Below are 18,492 nucleotides of genomic sequence, written 5' to 3' on the forward strand. Positions count from 1 at the left end.
TATAAAGGAAAGAGCTGCAGATATTGGACAAAAGTCATTGATATAAATAATGAATAGTGATGGCCCTAGCAGACTTCCCTGAGGCACCCCACATTTAACTTCTCTGATTAATGAGTTGTCATTTTTAATTGTGACAAACTGTCTTCTATATAATAAATAACTCTTGAACCACTCCAAGGCCTTCCCACGTATTCCATAATGTGATAACTTGTAAAGTAAAATATCATGATTAATTGTATCGGAAGGCCTTGGAGAAGTCCAAGAAAATACTAATCAAATGAGAGTGGTCATGTAACTGTGAACATTATATAAATAACAATACAATCTGATTTGCAATCAGCGACTGCAGTGCCGACAACAGAAAACTGTTGTCCTGTTAGATTTTTTGATAAAGCCTAATACAGTAGGTACAGCTGCCTTCAGATACGTGTGCTTGCTTCTTATTTCTGGATTTATCATAAGATATATCGCAAGTATCGTCACGAGTATGTCTCCTGAATTCTCTTAGTACTGAATGTCTTACTTCAGCCATGGACCTCGACAATAACCTCATCATTGTCAGCAGATGAGTAGATAAAAAAAGCCTCATACGGTTGTTCATAATACTTTTGACTTTAAGAACATATTTAATATAACACAATCATCATTTAACCCAATTTAAATCCTGTGCACAAAAATGAACAGGAAAAGGGTTAAAACTTCCACTCAATTGATTTCAAACATACCAGTAAGTCAGCCTTCAATAACAACGTCATTTATTTGAATATCCTGCAGATTTGAACTCTTTCCAAGAGTTGGCTTGGAGAAATGATAAACGCTTTGTCACTTTTGCGGCAGATTCGTTCCAATCAAATAGATATCGGACCACTGAAATTTAATGATCTCCCCGGCTTGATCATTGTATCAGTGAGTCTGGAAGCTGTCATAGTTCCTTAAACTACTGTGAATTACTGAGTCTTCCCTGAAGTTGCCTCACTTAAAGATGGTTTCTCTTGTTTTCATATCATTGTGAGCTACAGCACATCAACACGGTGAGTTGGCTCAATCGGTAGCGAGTCTGCCTCACGATCCTACGGGCCCGGGTTCGAACCCGATTCTGGACCGAGCAATGTTGTGTGTAAACATACCGTCCCCTCTAGCAAGAGGCAAAACACTCTGTCCCTCGGATAGGACATAACATGGAGGTCCCGTGTATGAGAGAGTCACAACTCATGCACGTAAAAGATCCTGCTTCATTCATTCATCGCAAAGAGCAGGATATTTAACCCGGTGAAGTGGTCACACCTCACATCCAACTGGACCCCATGGAAGACCAGCTTAACGTAGCTGAATGTGGGCTATCCAGCCATCTTCGCAGATGGAAATGACGAAACAAACAAATAAACAAACATTAAAGTAATTCTGTCAAGTTCTCATCAAGTCTGCTTTTGTTGCGAATGTCACTGAGGCCTTTCGCGGTGGAAGGTGGAGCCCATCTCGATTGCTTTCAGAAGTCGAAACTTCGTGTCAGCCTCTGACTTGTACTCCGGAAGATCCATGGAGATGTAACCCGGACAAGTCATGACCTCCGGGCATACTCTTTCCGGTGGGTCCCCGTGTCGCTCCGGAGCGTTCATCCACTTGATAGTGAATTTTAGCGACTCGAAGCCACCAACCGGCACGTGGTCGGATCCAGTCAGGAATTCTACAAGAGGAACAAACGTAGAACAGGACTTTCAAACATGATCCTTACATCCTAGACCGGCAAGATGTCTACCAACAGTGACCCTCTTCCCAAATGGGTTCCCGGTGATGTAGTCGTATGAACATGGGCTAGGTTCTCCGGGTAAGAAGCAGTGCTCACACGGAAGAGAAAATCCGGGAAATAAGACCTTATCATCATAACTATTGACCTAACTGATATTACTCCTTGTTATCACCCATATCACTATATGATTCTTATTATTTTCATCGGCATCATGATCCCTGTCACCTTTACTTCAATTACAATAACCACAAATGACGTCATTGCCGTAAGAGCAAAATACGTACATGTAGTAGATAGGAAAACTCGATTCTCTATAATCTTTGAATATCATACACAGTTAATAACCACAATTCAGTTGCGAGAAATCTAAGTGCAATTTCATGCAAAGTTGAAAAATGAATTTTCAGCTGTAAACAGTTGTAAAACAAATCAATAAATGGGTGGAAGTTTGAAGAAAATGGGAGCCTTACAGTGTGCATCTCCATAATATGGCACTGGAAATCTAACTAGGGAGTGCACATCACGAGCTCGACACCAGCGAGTTATATAGCCCACGAGTCATACAACCCACGAACTAGACACTGTGTGAACAAGGTCCACGATTTCGACATCAGCTGAAATACTCCTATTGAGCTATACGGTTCACGAACTAGACACAAGGCAAATATGGTCCATGAGCTCGATACTACGCAAAAAAAAAAGCCCGCGAGTTCGACGTTACATCACGGGGATCCATGTATGTAGTATCGTGTTCATGGACCTTTTATATTTGCCTGGGGTCTAGCGCATGGGCCTACTTTACTTTCACAATAGTCTTTTATTGTCTAGCTATAATCGCGTGGGCATTTTTTACTTGGTGTCTATAGCTCATGGGCTGTATGACTCGTGGGTGTATGATTAATGGACCTTTTTTCCATATCTAGCTCGTGGGTCGTATGACTTATGGGTGTCGAACTCATGGGATAACCTCAAAATAGAAAGTATACGTTGCTGGTTTGATTATAATATGCTCCAATGTAGCTTGTCAGCGTGATTTCTTGTCTGCTTTTCTCTGTCTTCGATTGTAGAGCAATATAATTAACAAATCTTTCCAAAAGGATCTGATCCATGCAGATTATGGTAATGTGATAAGTTCATTATTCGACAGGAGCTGCTTTTTTTTTAATCTGCCTCGTTTTTGGTTTCTCCGGATAGTCATTCTAAAGGTTGTGACTTGAAGATCATAAACTTTTACCGAGTATGTAATAAGACAATCAGCGTAACGGATCCCGATTAACTAAGATTACCCATGCTTTTTCTTTACCATTATGGCTGCTACTGGGAAACCGAATAATATGTGTTTATTCACATCGATAAAGAGCAATATGTCAATAAGTTGCAATAATTCACGTCATAGACATTCTAGAGCAATGTAGAAGCATATCGGCAATTGACTGGAAAGTCAGCGTAGGAAGGGGAAGTGAAAGTCAAGGACAAGACGTACTCAAGTACCGCCGTTTGTCCTCTTCATCAAGCTGATGGAAGACATTCCAGAATCTTCTGATCACAGGATGTTGCGGGTGATAGGGAAGCTCGTATCGGGTGCTCTGCATGGCATTGAACAGGTGGATGAGAATTGCGAACGTTAAACACCAGCGAACGTTGCGAACGTTAAACATATTGATTAATTAATCAATCAATGAATCAATCAATGTGTTTGTCTATTCATATACTCATTTTATTCACATTTCTATCCACATTATGTATTATGTTTTCTACAGTAGTTCATTTCTTATCTATTTGTATATTCATTTTCTCTTAATGTTCCCAAAAGGGTACAGTATATCAAAGTGATGAAATACATGTATATGAATTTCAGTAAGCATAAAAGGGTAAAAAAATGCTGAATATAGTCCCAGGAGAATTAAAAAAAAAAGGCAAAATGTTTAATAACAAATTTCAAAGAGACAGGAAAAAGACGTCAAAAAATTCCAATTACATTGTATTCCAATAAGGCTCGGACAAAAAGTACCATCACTGTCTTCATGCCTCTGAAATTCCACATCAGGTTGCTTATAACTTCCCTAATTTTTAACCAATTTTGATACAATTTTCACCGTTGTACTAGAAGATTTTACTCTTTGCGATCAGACTCACTTATAACTGGGCAAGTATTCCTCTTTGATATACCAAAGTTGAATATCGAAAAATTAGATACATCACAGTTTCAGAATGGGATTGAACTGGTTATTCGGATATCCCATCAGCACTCTCATGTCTTGTATACATGCAATTTCTTCTGTCTACGGTTGAGGTAAAAAATAAACATTTATTTTGGTACGCTGAAAACAATATATGCGTCTCGGCTGCTACAGTACCTTTACATCAGCGACAAATTTATTATCAGTATAAGATGCTTATACATGCATAAAAGCTGCTATTTTTTGTGTGGTAATACATGTTAAGATGATTCGGTAATTTTTTACGTGCTATATGCTTACATGGCCTATGTGGTCAATAGCTGTCAACTTTAAAACAAACAACATCGTGCATATAATTGTAGTTTGGAGAGACGTACATTTCGTGTTTAAAAGTAATTTTTTTCATTCAATATAACACTATATATCCATAATGTGTATGATATGATAACAATGATTTGAATAGAGATGACGATTATGATATCGGGTATACCTTACCACTTTTCACCATGGAATGAGAGTATTCAAACACGATCATGATTTATGCGTAATAAGAATTTGTGAGAGCATGACATCATCAACGTGCAGATTTGAATATTCACAATAACTGGTCAAGAAATGTTTTCCGAAAAATGTTTCAGAATGTCATCCGATTCTGCTCATTTTCGCACTGTTCTACATGGAATTTGTTTCTCTTTGTTATGTATTTGAATATGAAATTGATGGAATTTTGAAGTTTTTTTCTTTAAAGAAATTTATCATTGTCATTGCCTTACATTTTCCAGTGATTCCCAATCTAATCTTTCCCCAAGAATGACGTCACGGAACTCCTCCGGCTGGAATATCGAAAGTATCGGCGGTCTTTCGATCATGTTGAACCCTTGGCAGAATGCATCGAATTGATCCACGGCCATGTAGAACATGGCCTTTTGCTGGATGTAATCTTCTCTGTAAGACAGGTATCAGATTAAGATATCATTAAATGATAAACTTAACAAAAAATATTTCGGAACTCTCATAAATAGTTCTGCGCACGGCAGATTGTCGCCGGGCTGTGGGAGTGCGCATATAGGTATAGAAACATTCTGCCATGCGCAGGACGATTATATATATATTATATATATGTATATATATATATATATATATATATATATATATATATATATATAATAACATATATACATGTATGTGTACTATGCGTGCATGTGTGTGTGTGTGCTCTTGCATACATATAATGTTAACACTTGAGCTTTAACTTGAACTATAGTATAGTCTTTTTTAGTAAGAGTAGCCATTGACAAAATGATACATTACAGTCCCGAAAGGGGAATTAAACAAAAATGGCGGACGGAAGTGGAAGGAAGCATGTCGATAGCAAATCATAAGAATATCGATGCATCATCAGTGGACGCCCACTCACTGGAGAGTTTAGAAGAATATCAGCTTTCATTGTTAATTCACCTTATACAATCATGTACCACCTTGTATCTATTGATCTTAACTTTTGGTAAATATTGTATTTTTGTCGTCATCTATGACATTTGCAATTTTGTTGGTTGACATTTTAAGTGACTCATGACCCAAAAGCATTTTTGTCTATTTCCGCTATTACTCCTTCGCATGTGCAACCACTACGTAGCCACAGTTAAACTATTGCAGCGTCCTTACAAGTTGTCAGGAGTTACAGGGATGTCTTCACCACCGGGTTTGATATCCGCGAAGTTGAGGACCATGGCCTCTAGGTCATCGGCCGAGTACTTCCGGAGGTCACAAAGTTGTTTCAGAAGTTGTGCATCCAACCCGGAAAGGTCCTCGAAACACAGCGATCTTCGAGATGACGTCAAATACAGAAGGAAAAAAAAAATATCAGACACTGCCCCAAAACAGCCGTTAACATGATCCTGACTCCAACCTTTAGTTAACGTGCAAAGTGGCGTGATGTATAGTGCATCCTGCGATATCAATTACTTCATATCAAACTCTGAAAGATTTATCTCGCTGCTTGGATGAACCGGTAAAAATTCTGTGCTACTTGTGATATTGATTGGTGTTGCTATGGTGACAAGAAGGTGTTTGCAAACGATTTGCAAATCATTATCCGAATGTTTGAATTGAAATGAATTGAATCGAATGGTATGCTTGAACAACACGTTATCCTAAGAATCACTTGCAAAGAAATCACAAAAAAAATGGGCACATATCTTTATTTTGATGACTGCCTGATATTCCCGACAATATGACAAAGACGTTATCAAATCTTATTAAAAACCATTTCATATTCCATCCAGCAAGATATGATCTAATATTGGCAACTGCGTAAAGATGAAATGGCTTGCATCTCATATTCATCTGGGAAAGTACGATAATAGAATAGAGTTTCTTCCTCCCTAAAAGAGGCGCATCACCAGCAAAAGGAGGCGTCGCCATGGTTACAGCTGGATGGTATACTCACTTCTGGTTCAAGAGTTTCTCGTACAGGAGGACTGGAAATGGCACAGTGATTATGGCGCGATTGTAGACCATCAGTGCAAACAGAAACCCTATCTTTTTGACAGTGTCCAGCTCTCTGTATTCCTGATGATAAAGTAAAGCAGCTGTTACAGTGCTCGTCACTTCCCAACCAGAATAAAATCATAAATAGTATGTTGAATGCTGGAATTTTAGAACCTAGATGGCCAATGTGAATAAAAGCTTCCTACCTTGCTCTGTGTTTAGTTACGTCTAACATGAACATATCTTAAACATTATACGAGAATAATAACATTAACAGAATATTCAATGAAGGATATTGAATGTAAAAAAAAATCTACGTCTCCAATGCAAACCTCATCTGCACCGACGGTTTGAACAAAGTGACTATCCATGCATGTACATACCAAAACACATGCATTAATTGCATTACACGCGCACCTCTGTTCACAACGCTTAAGCGGGTTCAACTGTTAAGGCCGTGTCACACCAGCCTTGCGTGCGACTTGCAAAGAACAATTTTGACTACCCGGAGGTCCCCGTAGATATCCGCACATGACAGTACCTAGCATGTATCTCAAAAGTAGTCGCCCGGAGGTGCGCATGCATATTTTTTTTTTTACCCGCAACCGTGTTTAGGCCCTGTCACACCTTTCCGGGCAAGCTACTCGGGCTTGTTACGTGTAGGGATTTTCTAGCATACCGGACATTCCTGAGGGCGGAAAAGGATTTGTGCGAGTCAGCGTATGTGTCTTACTTGCTGGACGCGTTATACTTGCGAGTATACTGTGTGACCTTTGTACCAGTCGCGTGGGGGCTGACAACTTAGTGAAGGAATTCCTCTAATAGAATGGCTGAAATCTCACAGAATTTCATTATCTTGGCTGCATAAGGGACTGTGAAGTACCTGCGTGGGAATTGCCTGGGAAGTACTGCCGCTAAGGGTCTCCTACTGGCGTTCTGCGTAGACCTCTACGGGCATTCCCGCGACTCACCCGGAAAAAGTTTTGGTCATGCTCAAAACTTGGCTGCGGTTAAATCGGACTTGCGTGAGCACCTCCGGGCAACTACGCGCTAGATACTGTCAGGTGCGGACCAACTGCGGAGAGCTCCGGGGAGTAAATTAGTTTCCCCGCAAGTCAAGCCGCAGAAGTTCCCCCGCACGGTATGACAAGGCATGAATGAAAATTGCAAACATTCTTGCTCGCTGAAAATCTTCTACGTGCTGGAAACTACCTCCTCGCCAAAAGCCCGCGTTATGGTGTGACACGGCCTTTAAGGCCGTGTCACACCAGCCTTGCGTGCGACTTGCAAAGAACAATTTTGACTACCCGGAGGTCCCCGTAGATGATCCGCACATGACAGTACCTAGCATGTATCTCAAAAGTAGTCGCCCGGAGGTGCGCATGCATTTTTTTTTTTTTTTTTACCCGCAACTGTGTTTAGGCCCTGTCACACCTTTCCGGGCAAGCTACTCGGGCTTGTTACGTGTAGGGATTTTCTAGCATACCGGACATTCCTGAGGGCGGAAAAGGATTTGTGCGAGTCAGCGCAATGTGTCTTACTTGCTGGAGGTGTTATACTTGCGAGTATACTGTGTGACCTTTGTACCAGTCGCGTGGGGGCTGACAACTCAGTGAAGGAATTCCTCTAATGGAATGGTTGAAATCTCACAGAATTTCATTATCTTGGCTGCATACGGGACTGCAAAGTACCTGCGTGGGAATTGCCTGGGAAGTACTGCCGCTAAGGGTCTCCTACTGACGTTCTGCGTGGACCTCTACGGGCATTCCCGCGACTCACCCGGAAAAAGTTTTGGTCATGCTCAAAACTTGGCTGCGGTTAAATCGGACTTGCGTGAGCACCTCCGGGCAACTACGCGCTAGATACTGTCAGGTGCGGACCAACTGCGGAGAGTTCCGGGGAGTAAATTTGTTTCCCCGCAAGTCAAGCCGCAGAAGTTCCCCCGTACGGTATGACAAGGCATGAATGAAAATTGCAAACATTCTTGTTCGCCCGCTGAAAATCTTCTACGTGCTGGAAACTACCTCCTCGCCAAAAGCCCGCGTTATGGTGTGACACGGCCTTTAAGGCCGTGTCACACCAGCCTTGCGTGCGACTTGCAAAGAACAATTTTGACTACCCGGAGGTCCCCGTAGATGATCCGCACATGACAGTACCTAGCATGTATCTCAAAAGTAGTCGCCCGGAGGTGCGCATGCATTTTTTTTTTTTTTTTACCCGCAACTGTGTTTAGGCCCTGTCACACCTTTCCGGGCAAGCTACTCGGGCTTGTTACGTGTAGGGATTTTCTAGCATACCGGACATTCCTGAGGGCGGAAAAGGATTTGTGCGAGTCAGCGCAATGTGTCTTACTTGCTGGAGGTGTTATACTTGCGAGTATACTGTGTGACCTTTGTACCAGTCGCGTGGGGGCTGACAACTCAGTGAAGGAATTCCTCTAATGGAATGGCTGAAATCTCACAGAATTTCATTATCTTGGCTGCATACGGGACTGCAAAGTACCTGCGTGGGAATTGCCTGGGAAGTACTGCCGCTAAGGGTCTCCTACTGACGTTCTGCGTGGACCTCTACGGGCATTCCCGCGACTCACCCGGAAAAAGTTTTGGTCATGCTCAAAACTTGGCTGCGGTTAAATCGGACTTGCGTGAGCACCTCCGGGCAACTACGCGCTAGATACTGTCAGGTGCGGGCCAACTGCGGAGAGCTCCGGGGAGTAAATTTGTTTCCCCGCAAGCCAAGCCGCAGAAGTTCCCCCGTACGGTATGACAAGGCATGAATGAAAATTGCAAACATTCTTGTTCGCCAGCTGAAAATCTTCTACGTGCTGGAAACTACCTCCTCGCCACAAGCCCGCGTAGCTTGCCCGGAATGGTGTGACACGGCCTTTACCTGATATGTAGGCCAGTGTTTAATGCTGGATATTGCACGTGAGGACAGAATGGCCGCCGGCTTGTTCATCGGTGAGACTTTAATCCATCCGCAGAAATCTGCTTTCTGTTATAAAAATTGCATTTGACGTATAATGTTTGATGTTCATTGTGTGCTCCAGTGAGGTGCTTTCACTCCCCCCCCCCTCCTTCACATATTCTTTCATGTTTTCATTATTTGTGTGATGTTCAGATAATTATTGTATAATAAATGCACTTCTGACATTGGGGATAATGAAATGCACTGTTATTAATACCGCTCCCTGGACTTTTTTTTCTTGTCTGAATAAAATGCAAATACTAATATTCACCGCGTTGAACCACAGGAGTGATGAAATACTTTCGTCCAACTTCCTGAAAACAGAAATCCGACTGGTGTCCATGAGTTCCTTGAAGAGCTCCTGAAAGAATTCCTGTGAATGTGAGTGGGAAAACGGCCGAGTACTATACATCCATTTGCACGATGTGAGTAAAACTGTCTGCAGAAGCCAAGTCATTCAGTTATCTTAAACAAAACAAACTATACACACACATACACACACACACATACTGTTACGGTTCAGATACATAAGCCATTTTCAGTCTATTACCACTATGATTTATATGATATCATTTGTATGCAGCAAATTTAAAGGGGAGGGGGAGGGAGGGGGTGTCCGTTTTAGGGTTAAGATCTATAGTTTTGATAATTTCAGTGATTTTGAGAGGCTGTTGACGGTTCTGCAACTTGAACAAACAATTACACATTAACAGCAAAGTGCTCAAATCAAAGACTTTTTACCCTACTTTCCATGACAACCTTCCATTACGGTTACACGATCAAAAAAAAAAAAAAAAAACTTCGTCACGTCTAACCTTACGTGGCCCGCCAAAATCCAGAGCATATTCGTTCTCAAAGTTCACGTTGAGAGGGAGCAGCCACGTGTCACTCCCAGCAGCCCAGCATCTGTCGACATTCTGAAGAGCCGAATGAATGATGTCACGCCCTCTTCTGACATCATTGAAGTTGATAAAGATGGGCTCCAAATCGTCTCTTAAAAGGTCCGGATCCGATTGCCCAAATAGCATCGTAAATTGGTGAGCCACTTCTTTAAGAAAATTTCTATAGTGTACGCCCTCCTTCAGTTCATCCTGTGAATGAATTAAACATACAATATCATATGTTCCTAAGAAACTTACATCTGAATCCAAGGATATAGCAGTAGTAGCTAGTACTTGTGGAATATAATATTATTGTAGACCCTATAGGGAAACAATTGATGGTGTTTCAAATTCTTATTAGAAATCATTTTACTCCAGTAAAACACATACTGTGCAGAAGTATCAATGGGACACATTCCATTTCACAGTGAAAGTATATGAAAAAAACCCTTCAAACATCACGATTTCGATTTTGTCAAATTGCCAGAATTTACCTGCAAATTTTGATGGTAGGGTGAGAAAAGAGTACTCTCTCAAGTAGAACAAACTTAAAAATCTTGAGTTGATCAATACAAATGATATATTTTGGTCCATTACAGAGGAATTATGATCTGTGACTTTTGCGGCTTTTGAGCTTGGCCGTCACATTTAGTTTGCGCTATCATGAATGGTGTTGATATCAGACCTCATAGATCAATTCAATCTAAAATAAATCCAAGTCAGTGGGGAGAACCAGCGAAAGTTACATTGACAGATAAAAATAATAAGAAAAGAAAAGAAAAGTTGGTTGGACAATTAAACCTGATGTTTGCGAAGCATATCGGAGAGGAGAAGCCACTTTGCAGGAACACTCAACAGAAATGGGTATTCCATCCAAGTAAAGGCCTGTTGTATCGATTAGAAATGACAATACCGGGTATCATGTAATAATAAATATATCTACGTCAGTATTGCATGTTTCAACCCATATCATACAAGCATTGAATGTAGTTGAGCTGTCTCGAACAACACAGTTTCTTTTCGTGTCACGCAAACCCTTTAGAATAAGGATATTTCGTTTGCATAATTATATCTAGAAAGCTTGTCTGATGTTTATCTATTTTTGTAATACACGTATCTTGTTTATATAGTAACAGCAAACTGCTCACAAACATAGTACGTTTTGAGAATTACACTTTAGGAAAATAATGTCAGTTCGTTATTATAAACATGTTGATGTTCCATCCTGATATCATGTTGCCTGTGTTCCCACAGCGGATATTTTTTTTTTTCAGTCATACCAAACATTTGAAGAAAAAAAAATTGTATGGTGTGTGTGTGTCCGTGTGTGTGTGGGGGGGGGGGACCTCCTTGGTGTGACTATACTGTTACTTTGTACAGCAGTTTCAGTTTATGACACTATATCAACATCTTTTTACATGTTAATACATAAAAATTATTGAAAAAAGTACGTAAAACTAATGAAAAACTGCCTAAATAACAGCAGCATCATTAGAGGGTTTCAATTTGTCTAACTCTCTCAACTTTTACAATTTACATATTTTTTGTCTTATGTGTCCGATTTTTCTCAAGCATTTTGTTTCGCTCTTAAAATCGTAGGAAAATACTTGCCTCCGTGACTGTGCGTCCCGAATCGCGGTCCATAGCGATTTGGCAATGGAGCGCAAAATGACGTATGAGTTCGTCATCCGGTATGTCCCTGAGATAAAACAGCCGGCGAGGTATGATACACTGAGCATCTTCGTTTACCTAGATAAGTGCAGTGGGTGTTAAAGTAAACAGTAGCATTCACAGGGCGCTACCAAGTAGTATCGGTATACGATATCATCTAAATCAATATCTATGTCAACATCAATATCTATGTACAGATATATGAGTATACAATGTACTTTAGGATGAAGCATTTTTTTATGTTCACATTAGTGGCAGCAGTAAATTTACGCATGCGTAGTAGCGTAGTAATACCGCAGTTGTACGTATTTGACTATATATGTCAGTAGTTGTAACCATATTGGCAAGTGAAGTTGTGGGGTTTTAGAAGAAGCAACAATTGCATAAAAATGTACCTTGCCTTGAGGATTTCTGGTTAAAACTATGGGCAGAGGTGACTCCAAATAGTATTTATTCACTGAGGGGCGCAGTCCCGAAGTGAAAGGTACTTTTAAAGGCACCGAGGCCCATAATAAGAAATTCGAAAGTAGGAAGAGTATTTTTTTTTAGTATAATTTATTTGGGATGAAATATTCGAATAAAAGAAGGCAAATTGTGAGGCGAGAAGTCGTGTGGTGGATGCGATATTCTAGAGGGATCCTGACCCTAAGAAGCAGAGCGCGATGTCACGGTTGTTTTTATTTGTGCCATTTCTCGTATATTTCACAAAGTGACAGTACACGAAGCAGCGTGCGATGTCAGAATTGCTTTGTGATGTCACAGTTGTTTTGTGTCATCACTTCACTAATAGTGCACTATTTAGAAATTGTCATAATCAGTGACGTCATTTTCCACATAGCATCCATGGAATGTCAAACAGACCAGTATTCTGAAATCGAGTATAGGTGAAAATACATAAATGATCATGTGAAGCTCTTTGAACCACTCATTAGGGGACTGACCGTTGATCCAAAATAATAATGACATATTATCAGTGTGAGATGTGAGCCCACATTCAAAATGTTTAGCATTCATTGTTTATAATCGTCTTTGTCTCTCCGAGGTACCTTGTTTAGGTGTCCAAGTGCCTCAACCAGAACGAAGAGCGTGTTGATTTCCATGTATTCTCGGCTCGTGCGCAACCCACGAATCCCTTCTCGAAACACACACACCAATCTCTGAAGGAGGTCATCGTCGTTTTCCCACCAGTTGACTGACGAAAAGAGTGAGGGGACATGTTGATACAGATAGATACACAGAATAGAAAAAAAAGGTAGACAAAGCCACTCCCAACACACAGACACACAAACACACACGCGCGCACACACACACTCATACGTCTGAGATCTATATCTGACTTCTTTTAAGCTGGTGAATCTTATATACTCTAGAGTTGTCCCGATCAAGCGGCGTCTACTGTACCACAATTTTTACCATTATAGTAGTGTAATGAAGAAAATAACCTGTAAGAATAGATTTGTTATTGCATGTATTCATTAATATCATTGATCAATTTCGATATGACTATAATGACTCCCAGTTTATACAGCGTCTGTAAGTTCTTATTTACTGATGCCAAAATGGTGCCTGTTGATATCATTCTTCATAATGATCTCTGTTAGTTTCGTTACAATTATACCTACGTTTAGATAGACAAAAATATTGCGGTCAATTATCATTGATGATCTACGTAATTTCCTTATTTTCAGGGATCAATTCACTTCCTACAAACTTTTGATTAACACAAACTTATCACATGTAAAAGCATTCACTATTACTACAGATGGAGATGAAGGTAATGAGAAAATTGCAATTCCAATGAAAGGAAAATCCGTATTCAACTACGTGTAATGACAACAGAATTAACCACAGTCACAACGTTCCCATTTTCTTGGTAATTCTTTATTCAACGATCAATTACATTTATTTAGAGAATATCATTTATTCATTCATTCATTCAGTTAGAATACATTTATGATCTCAATCTTACAAAATCATTTTAATTGCGATTTGCTCACACAATATCAGAAGTGAGGGTTGATTGTATTTGCTGTGACGTTGTTTCATTTGCCATATTATTGTGTGTTTTGTTTAATCCGTTATCTTTGTTGTGCCCTATTTATGTTTACCAAGTTGTTGGAAGCAAGCCGGTCCCTTTTCTACCAATTCGTTGATGATCTCCGCCATGAGGACGACAATTTGCCGGCTCCACGACTCGTTGACCAGGTCGAAAGCCGAGCATTCCAGAATGAGAGGAAGGCTTCGCAGCCGGGCGTGGTCGCGCGGCCCAGCCCGGCATAACCTGCTTCCTACATCGTGGTACCGCTTCCTGATGATCGCCGCTACCTGTTGGGGATTTCCCGATATTAAAGGGGAAGCTAGTAACTGATCAGTGCGAATCAGTGCGAATGCTGGGGGATGATTGTTCCAATTCTTGTGGGTTTCATTTAAGAGTACATTACATTTATTGTGTGAAAATTATTTGCTTCAGAACGGTCTCATATTCAAGTAATGTGCAGATTAATGCCCCGTCACTGACCAGGCATCCTAACCCGGAAACATTAAACTGCACATTACTTGAATATGAGACCATTCTGAAGCAAATAATTTTCACACAACAATAGATATATAATGTACTCTTGAATGAATCCCATAAGGATTGGAACAATCTTCTCGCAGCATTTCCATTGATTCCCACTGATCAGTTACTAGCCTTCCCCTTTAAGTATGCCTTTTTACAACACAAGAGGAGTGTACACGTGGTATAAACACGTATAAATCACTCGTACGTGTTGAAATCTTACATAACCATTAGGCTGCATTACCCGGCGTAACCAATGAATGTAACGCAATAATTGCTATGGGTGGGACATCTGATTAAAACAAATAAACAAGCAAGCAAACAAACAAACAGACTCAAAACAAAAAAACAGAGAAAAAATGTTTCATGTACAACCCATCCTTGAGAAAAAGGAAGATTGTCCCAAATTACTGTGAAAACTACTCAGAAAGTCAGAAAGCATAAGCTGCACCAGGCCTGATACTTTGCCAAATACCAATGTTTCAAAGCAAACCAAATGCAGCTTAATCTGAAAGTAGCTAAGTATTTTCTCTATAGCAAACTAATACAATTCATCCACACATTTCACATTGTGTTCAATAATTTCTCCTTCCCAGCTGGATGAAAGTTAAATTGACACAGTACCGCTTTGTATCCTGTAATTTTATTGAAATGAATAAATTATTGAAGTAAATTGAAATAGCAAGTTTACCATTTTCAAGTGGGCTGGGTCGACAAGCTTGCTGAATGTTTGACGAGCTTCTGACGTACATGGTACTTGCGTGCTGTGGTATATAGGAGCAGAGGAAATGAATACAACACTAGTGTCTTGTATATTTGGGGATCTTGGGATCGGCTGAGGGGAATTTACAGTATTTAAAGGATACATATGAATCTGCAATTGATGTCACTGATTACACACGTCTACAATTCGATACCGCTTTGAATCATGTTGTCTTTTCCTTCTCTAATGGAAATGAATAAACTATTCATTAATTTAATTTAATTCAATTGATAAAGACTCTTTCCTCAATATCAAAACACATCTGCTTACAAACGTTTTACCTTCTATTTATTTGTACATTATGCCACCATTTTAGCACACGACAGGCCATCTTTTCACACGACTCTGCAGAGCTGGTATGTTTGTTGGAGAAAACAATTCTTCAATCAGTATTATGTATCCTAATAATACAGATCACTATCCCATAACCACATCAGACACATTCTCCATAAATCTATACGCGTATAAGGGTTGGTATACCTTATCATTTGAACATAAGCTTCTACCTGTCATTCTATATAAAATGGCGATTACTTGTTAAGACATGCTGTAACGAGAGGACTTGCTACGACGTGGTTACGGTTATCATTGCTATCATAAACACAACTGCTATAATTGTGTCATCAACGTCTCGTCTTTCTACTCTTCAAGCAGAATGGTGAGAGATCAGAGTATAGGAGGGAATAGACGAATGAGAGAAGAATCAATGAAACAGTTTAACCCATTCAAGACTAGAATTGAGTGTATTCGGACGGGAAACATTCAGATTCAGCTACACCTGTCATCCTCACAGGGATATATATAAGGTGAGGGAGATGTATGAGTTAAATATAGTGTGTTGTATCATTATAGCTTCACAATTTCGATTCTGTTGTAATTATGCTTGTGATCATATTTAGCTGTCTTGAAGATTGTTGACGATATTGCTTTGATATTCTTTTCGGTATCATTTTGTTTGGATATCGTTTTCTATGTTCGATTTCTATTTTGTCTCTGCCTTGTGTTCCCTGTACAATCCTGATGGGGGAAATGCAGCTCAGTGATTTTGTGTTACCATGTTTATTGATTTAGTGAAGAATGTTGAATGAAATATATTATATTCATCATCATTTTTCTTACAATTTTAGCTGCTTAAACCATTAGCATGGTGGCTCGATGTGTTATCAGCAATAACAATTTTCATCTGTCTTTTACTAGAAATATTATCAATGCAACTTAACATATTATGAACCAACTATTATTGAAATCGATCATGACTATGCTCACATTGGTAAAACAACATTCATGCACTTTGTGCTTAACACTTATTAGGCGTGAAAATTTTATTGTGGAATATTATACAATTAAGGTCTTGAATAAATAAAATAAATAAATAAATAATTAGATAAATACAATTATTTATGCATATAAAGATATATAAATGAATGAATAAATGAATGAATGAATACATACAAACATAACTAACTAACTAAATAAATGAAATAAAATGAAATCTTACTATTCTTCTTTGAAGGCTCTGCCGAGCACACGGGGGGACAGTGCCTCCTCTAGTTCAGCCTTCAACTCAGGGCTCGGATCAGACGTTAGCTCGAGAAGTGAAAGTGCGTTGACCGCATCCCGAACACGATCCGAAGTATCAGACTCATCACCTTCATCTTCATCGATCTCGGTCACGTCGATGAAATACGTGAACATGTTACCCATGGTTTCTGAAAGTTAAAACCGGTAACAATGAACACATAATGTAAAAAGTTAATCTACCCATTGCTTCCAGGTATACCACATCCTATAGTCAACCTCGCATAAGGCGAATCCAACGGTATCAGAGAAATCCTTCGACTTATGCGAATTTCGACTTGCGAAAAAAAACCCCATAATAATATCCATACTGGTACTTAGTACAATTGCTTATTTCTTTGACTGAACCAGTTTTTCAGTTTTTGCGAAGTCTATATATGTAGGCGATATTGACTGTAGTTTAATGCAGGGGGAGTTACCATTTCTCTTTTACATGGGACAGAAACTACAGTCATCATCTCCCAAGTCGACGTCGAATAAATTGGGGGAAAAAGACTTAGTAAAAGAAAATAGTCTGCCCGGATGAAAATACACTACCCGGATGAAAATACATGTGTTTTCGATTCTATTCGGTATGACGAAACTTACCTAAGTCAAACGGGTTCTCTCCGGGTCCTTTGGCTTCAACTTAAGCGAGGTTGACTGATGTTGACACAATAAATAACCCCTAATTCTGACATTGTTTCTGCTACAATGCATAAGAATACACACCGCCTCTCACATCGCACCAACATTCAGTTCAATTCAATTCCATTCATTTTATTTCATACGTATTATTTTTTCATGTCAGGTTACTTTGAAAATAATGTGAACACGAAATCTCTGCAGTTTGTAGATAGTAGACAGAGAAAAGGGAAAACACATTTTATATACACTCAATGATTTCGAAGACACCTGGTCAATATCAAGTTACGTTTCGGGTTGTACTAATATTAGAGAAGTATGACGGGACCTATATAAAAGCGAGCTTGTTTGGCTGTAAGCCCCGAATACTCCGCGCTTGTAAATAACAAACGGAAAACGGATTTAAACAATTCAACATCTTTGACTATACTAATATAACCACTGCAACATCTACCTCTGCGAATCTGCAACGATTGATGAGAAAATAATGTAATCATAGCGCGCTTACAAAACCAGTAAGTTAATCAGAGCGCGCTTACAAAATCAGTACCTCTCCAACTGAAGAGTGTGTTGCTTACGATCCATGTACATCACTAAAATATGCTACCTGGAACCAGGTCACAACGCCATAATGAAGGAAAACCTGGGGGAGACAATCTCAAAAATATAGGCCTTTAGGCCTACTGTCTATATCCCAGGATAGTTTAGCATAATACAACCGCTTCTGCATAAAAATCAAGTCAACACTAGGACTGTGAAACTATCAATATCAGAACGTGGACTTCTATGACCTCCGAGCAAACGTGTCATCAGCTAAATTGAATCGGTCAGGAATCTATAACATGATATGCAAGAGACTTACCTTAGATGAAGTAGATTTTCTAATAACTGATATATACATCTAGGCCACGAAAAGAACCTCAGACACAGTCTCGCGCATGTATTGATACAAATGTACTGTCTTTGTTGCGTCATGAACTCAGGCAGATGCTGCAGCCAGCTGCAGCAGAAGTAACAACAGCAGAAGCGAG

General features: G+C 39.7%; 2 protein-coding genes across 2 annotated transcripts; both read right to left on the bottom strand.

Moving 5' to 3' along the window:
* Positions 1-275: 275 nt before the first annotated feature.
* LOC139725560 (ubiquitin-protein ligase E3A-like) lies at positions 276-6,447 on the bottom strand. The gene is made up of 5 exons (XM_071636651.1): positions 6,377-6,447; positions 5,593-5,751; positions 4,701-4,872; positions 3,231-3,333; positions 276-1,684 (listed from the first exon to the last, which is right to left on the bottom strand). Exons 1-5 carry the CDS (start codon positions 6,445-6,447, stop codon positions 1,440-1,442), a joined length of 750 nt encoding a protein of 249 aa, XP_071492752.1. The 3' UTR covers positions 276-1,439.
* A 5,405-nt stretch (positions 6,448-11,852) lies between these two features.
* Positions 11,853-18,398, bottom strand: LOC139725561 (uncharacterized). Its single transcript, XM_071636652.1, has 6 exons — positions 18,324-18,398; positions 16,758-16,968; positions 15,188-15,260; positions 14,045-14,261; positions 12,983-13,128; positions 11,853-12,014 (listed from the first exon to the last, which is right to left on the bottom strand). Exons 2-6 carry the CDS (start codon positions 16,961-16,963, stop codon positions 11,853-11,855), a joined length of 804 nt encoding a protein of 267 aa, XP_071492753.1. The 5' UTR covers positions 16,964-16,968; positions 18,324-18,398.
* Between the last annotated feature and the right edge of the window lie 94 nt (positions 18,399-18,492).

The sequence above is a fragment of the Diadema antillarum genome, unplaced genomic scaffold, assembly GCF_040938485.1.
Source record: "Diadema antillarum isolate AM-2024a unplaced genomic scaffold, OU_Dant_1.0 seq00000049_RagTag, whole genome shotgun sequence".
Classification (NCBI taxonomy): Eukaryota; Metazoa; Echinodermata; class Echinoidea; order Diadematoida; family Diadematidae; genus Diadema; species Diadema antillarum.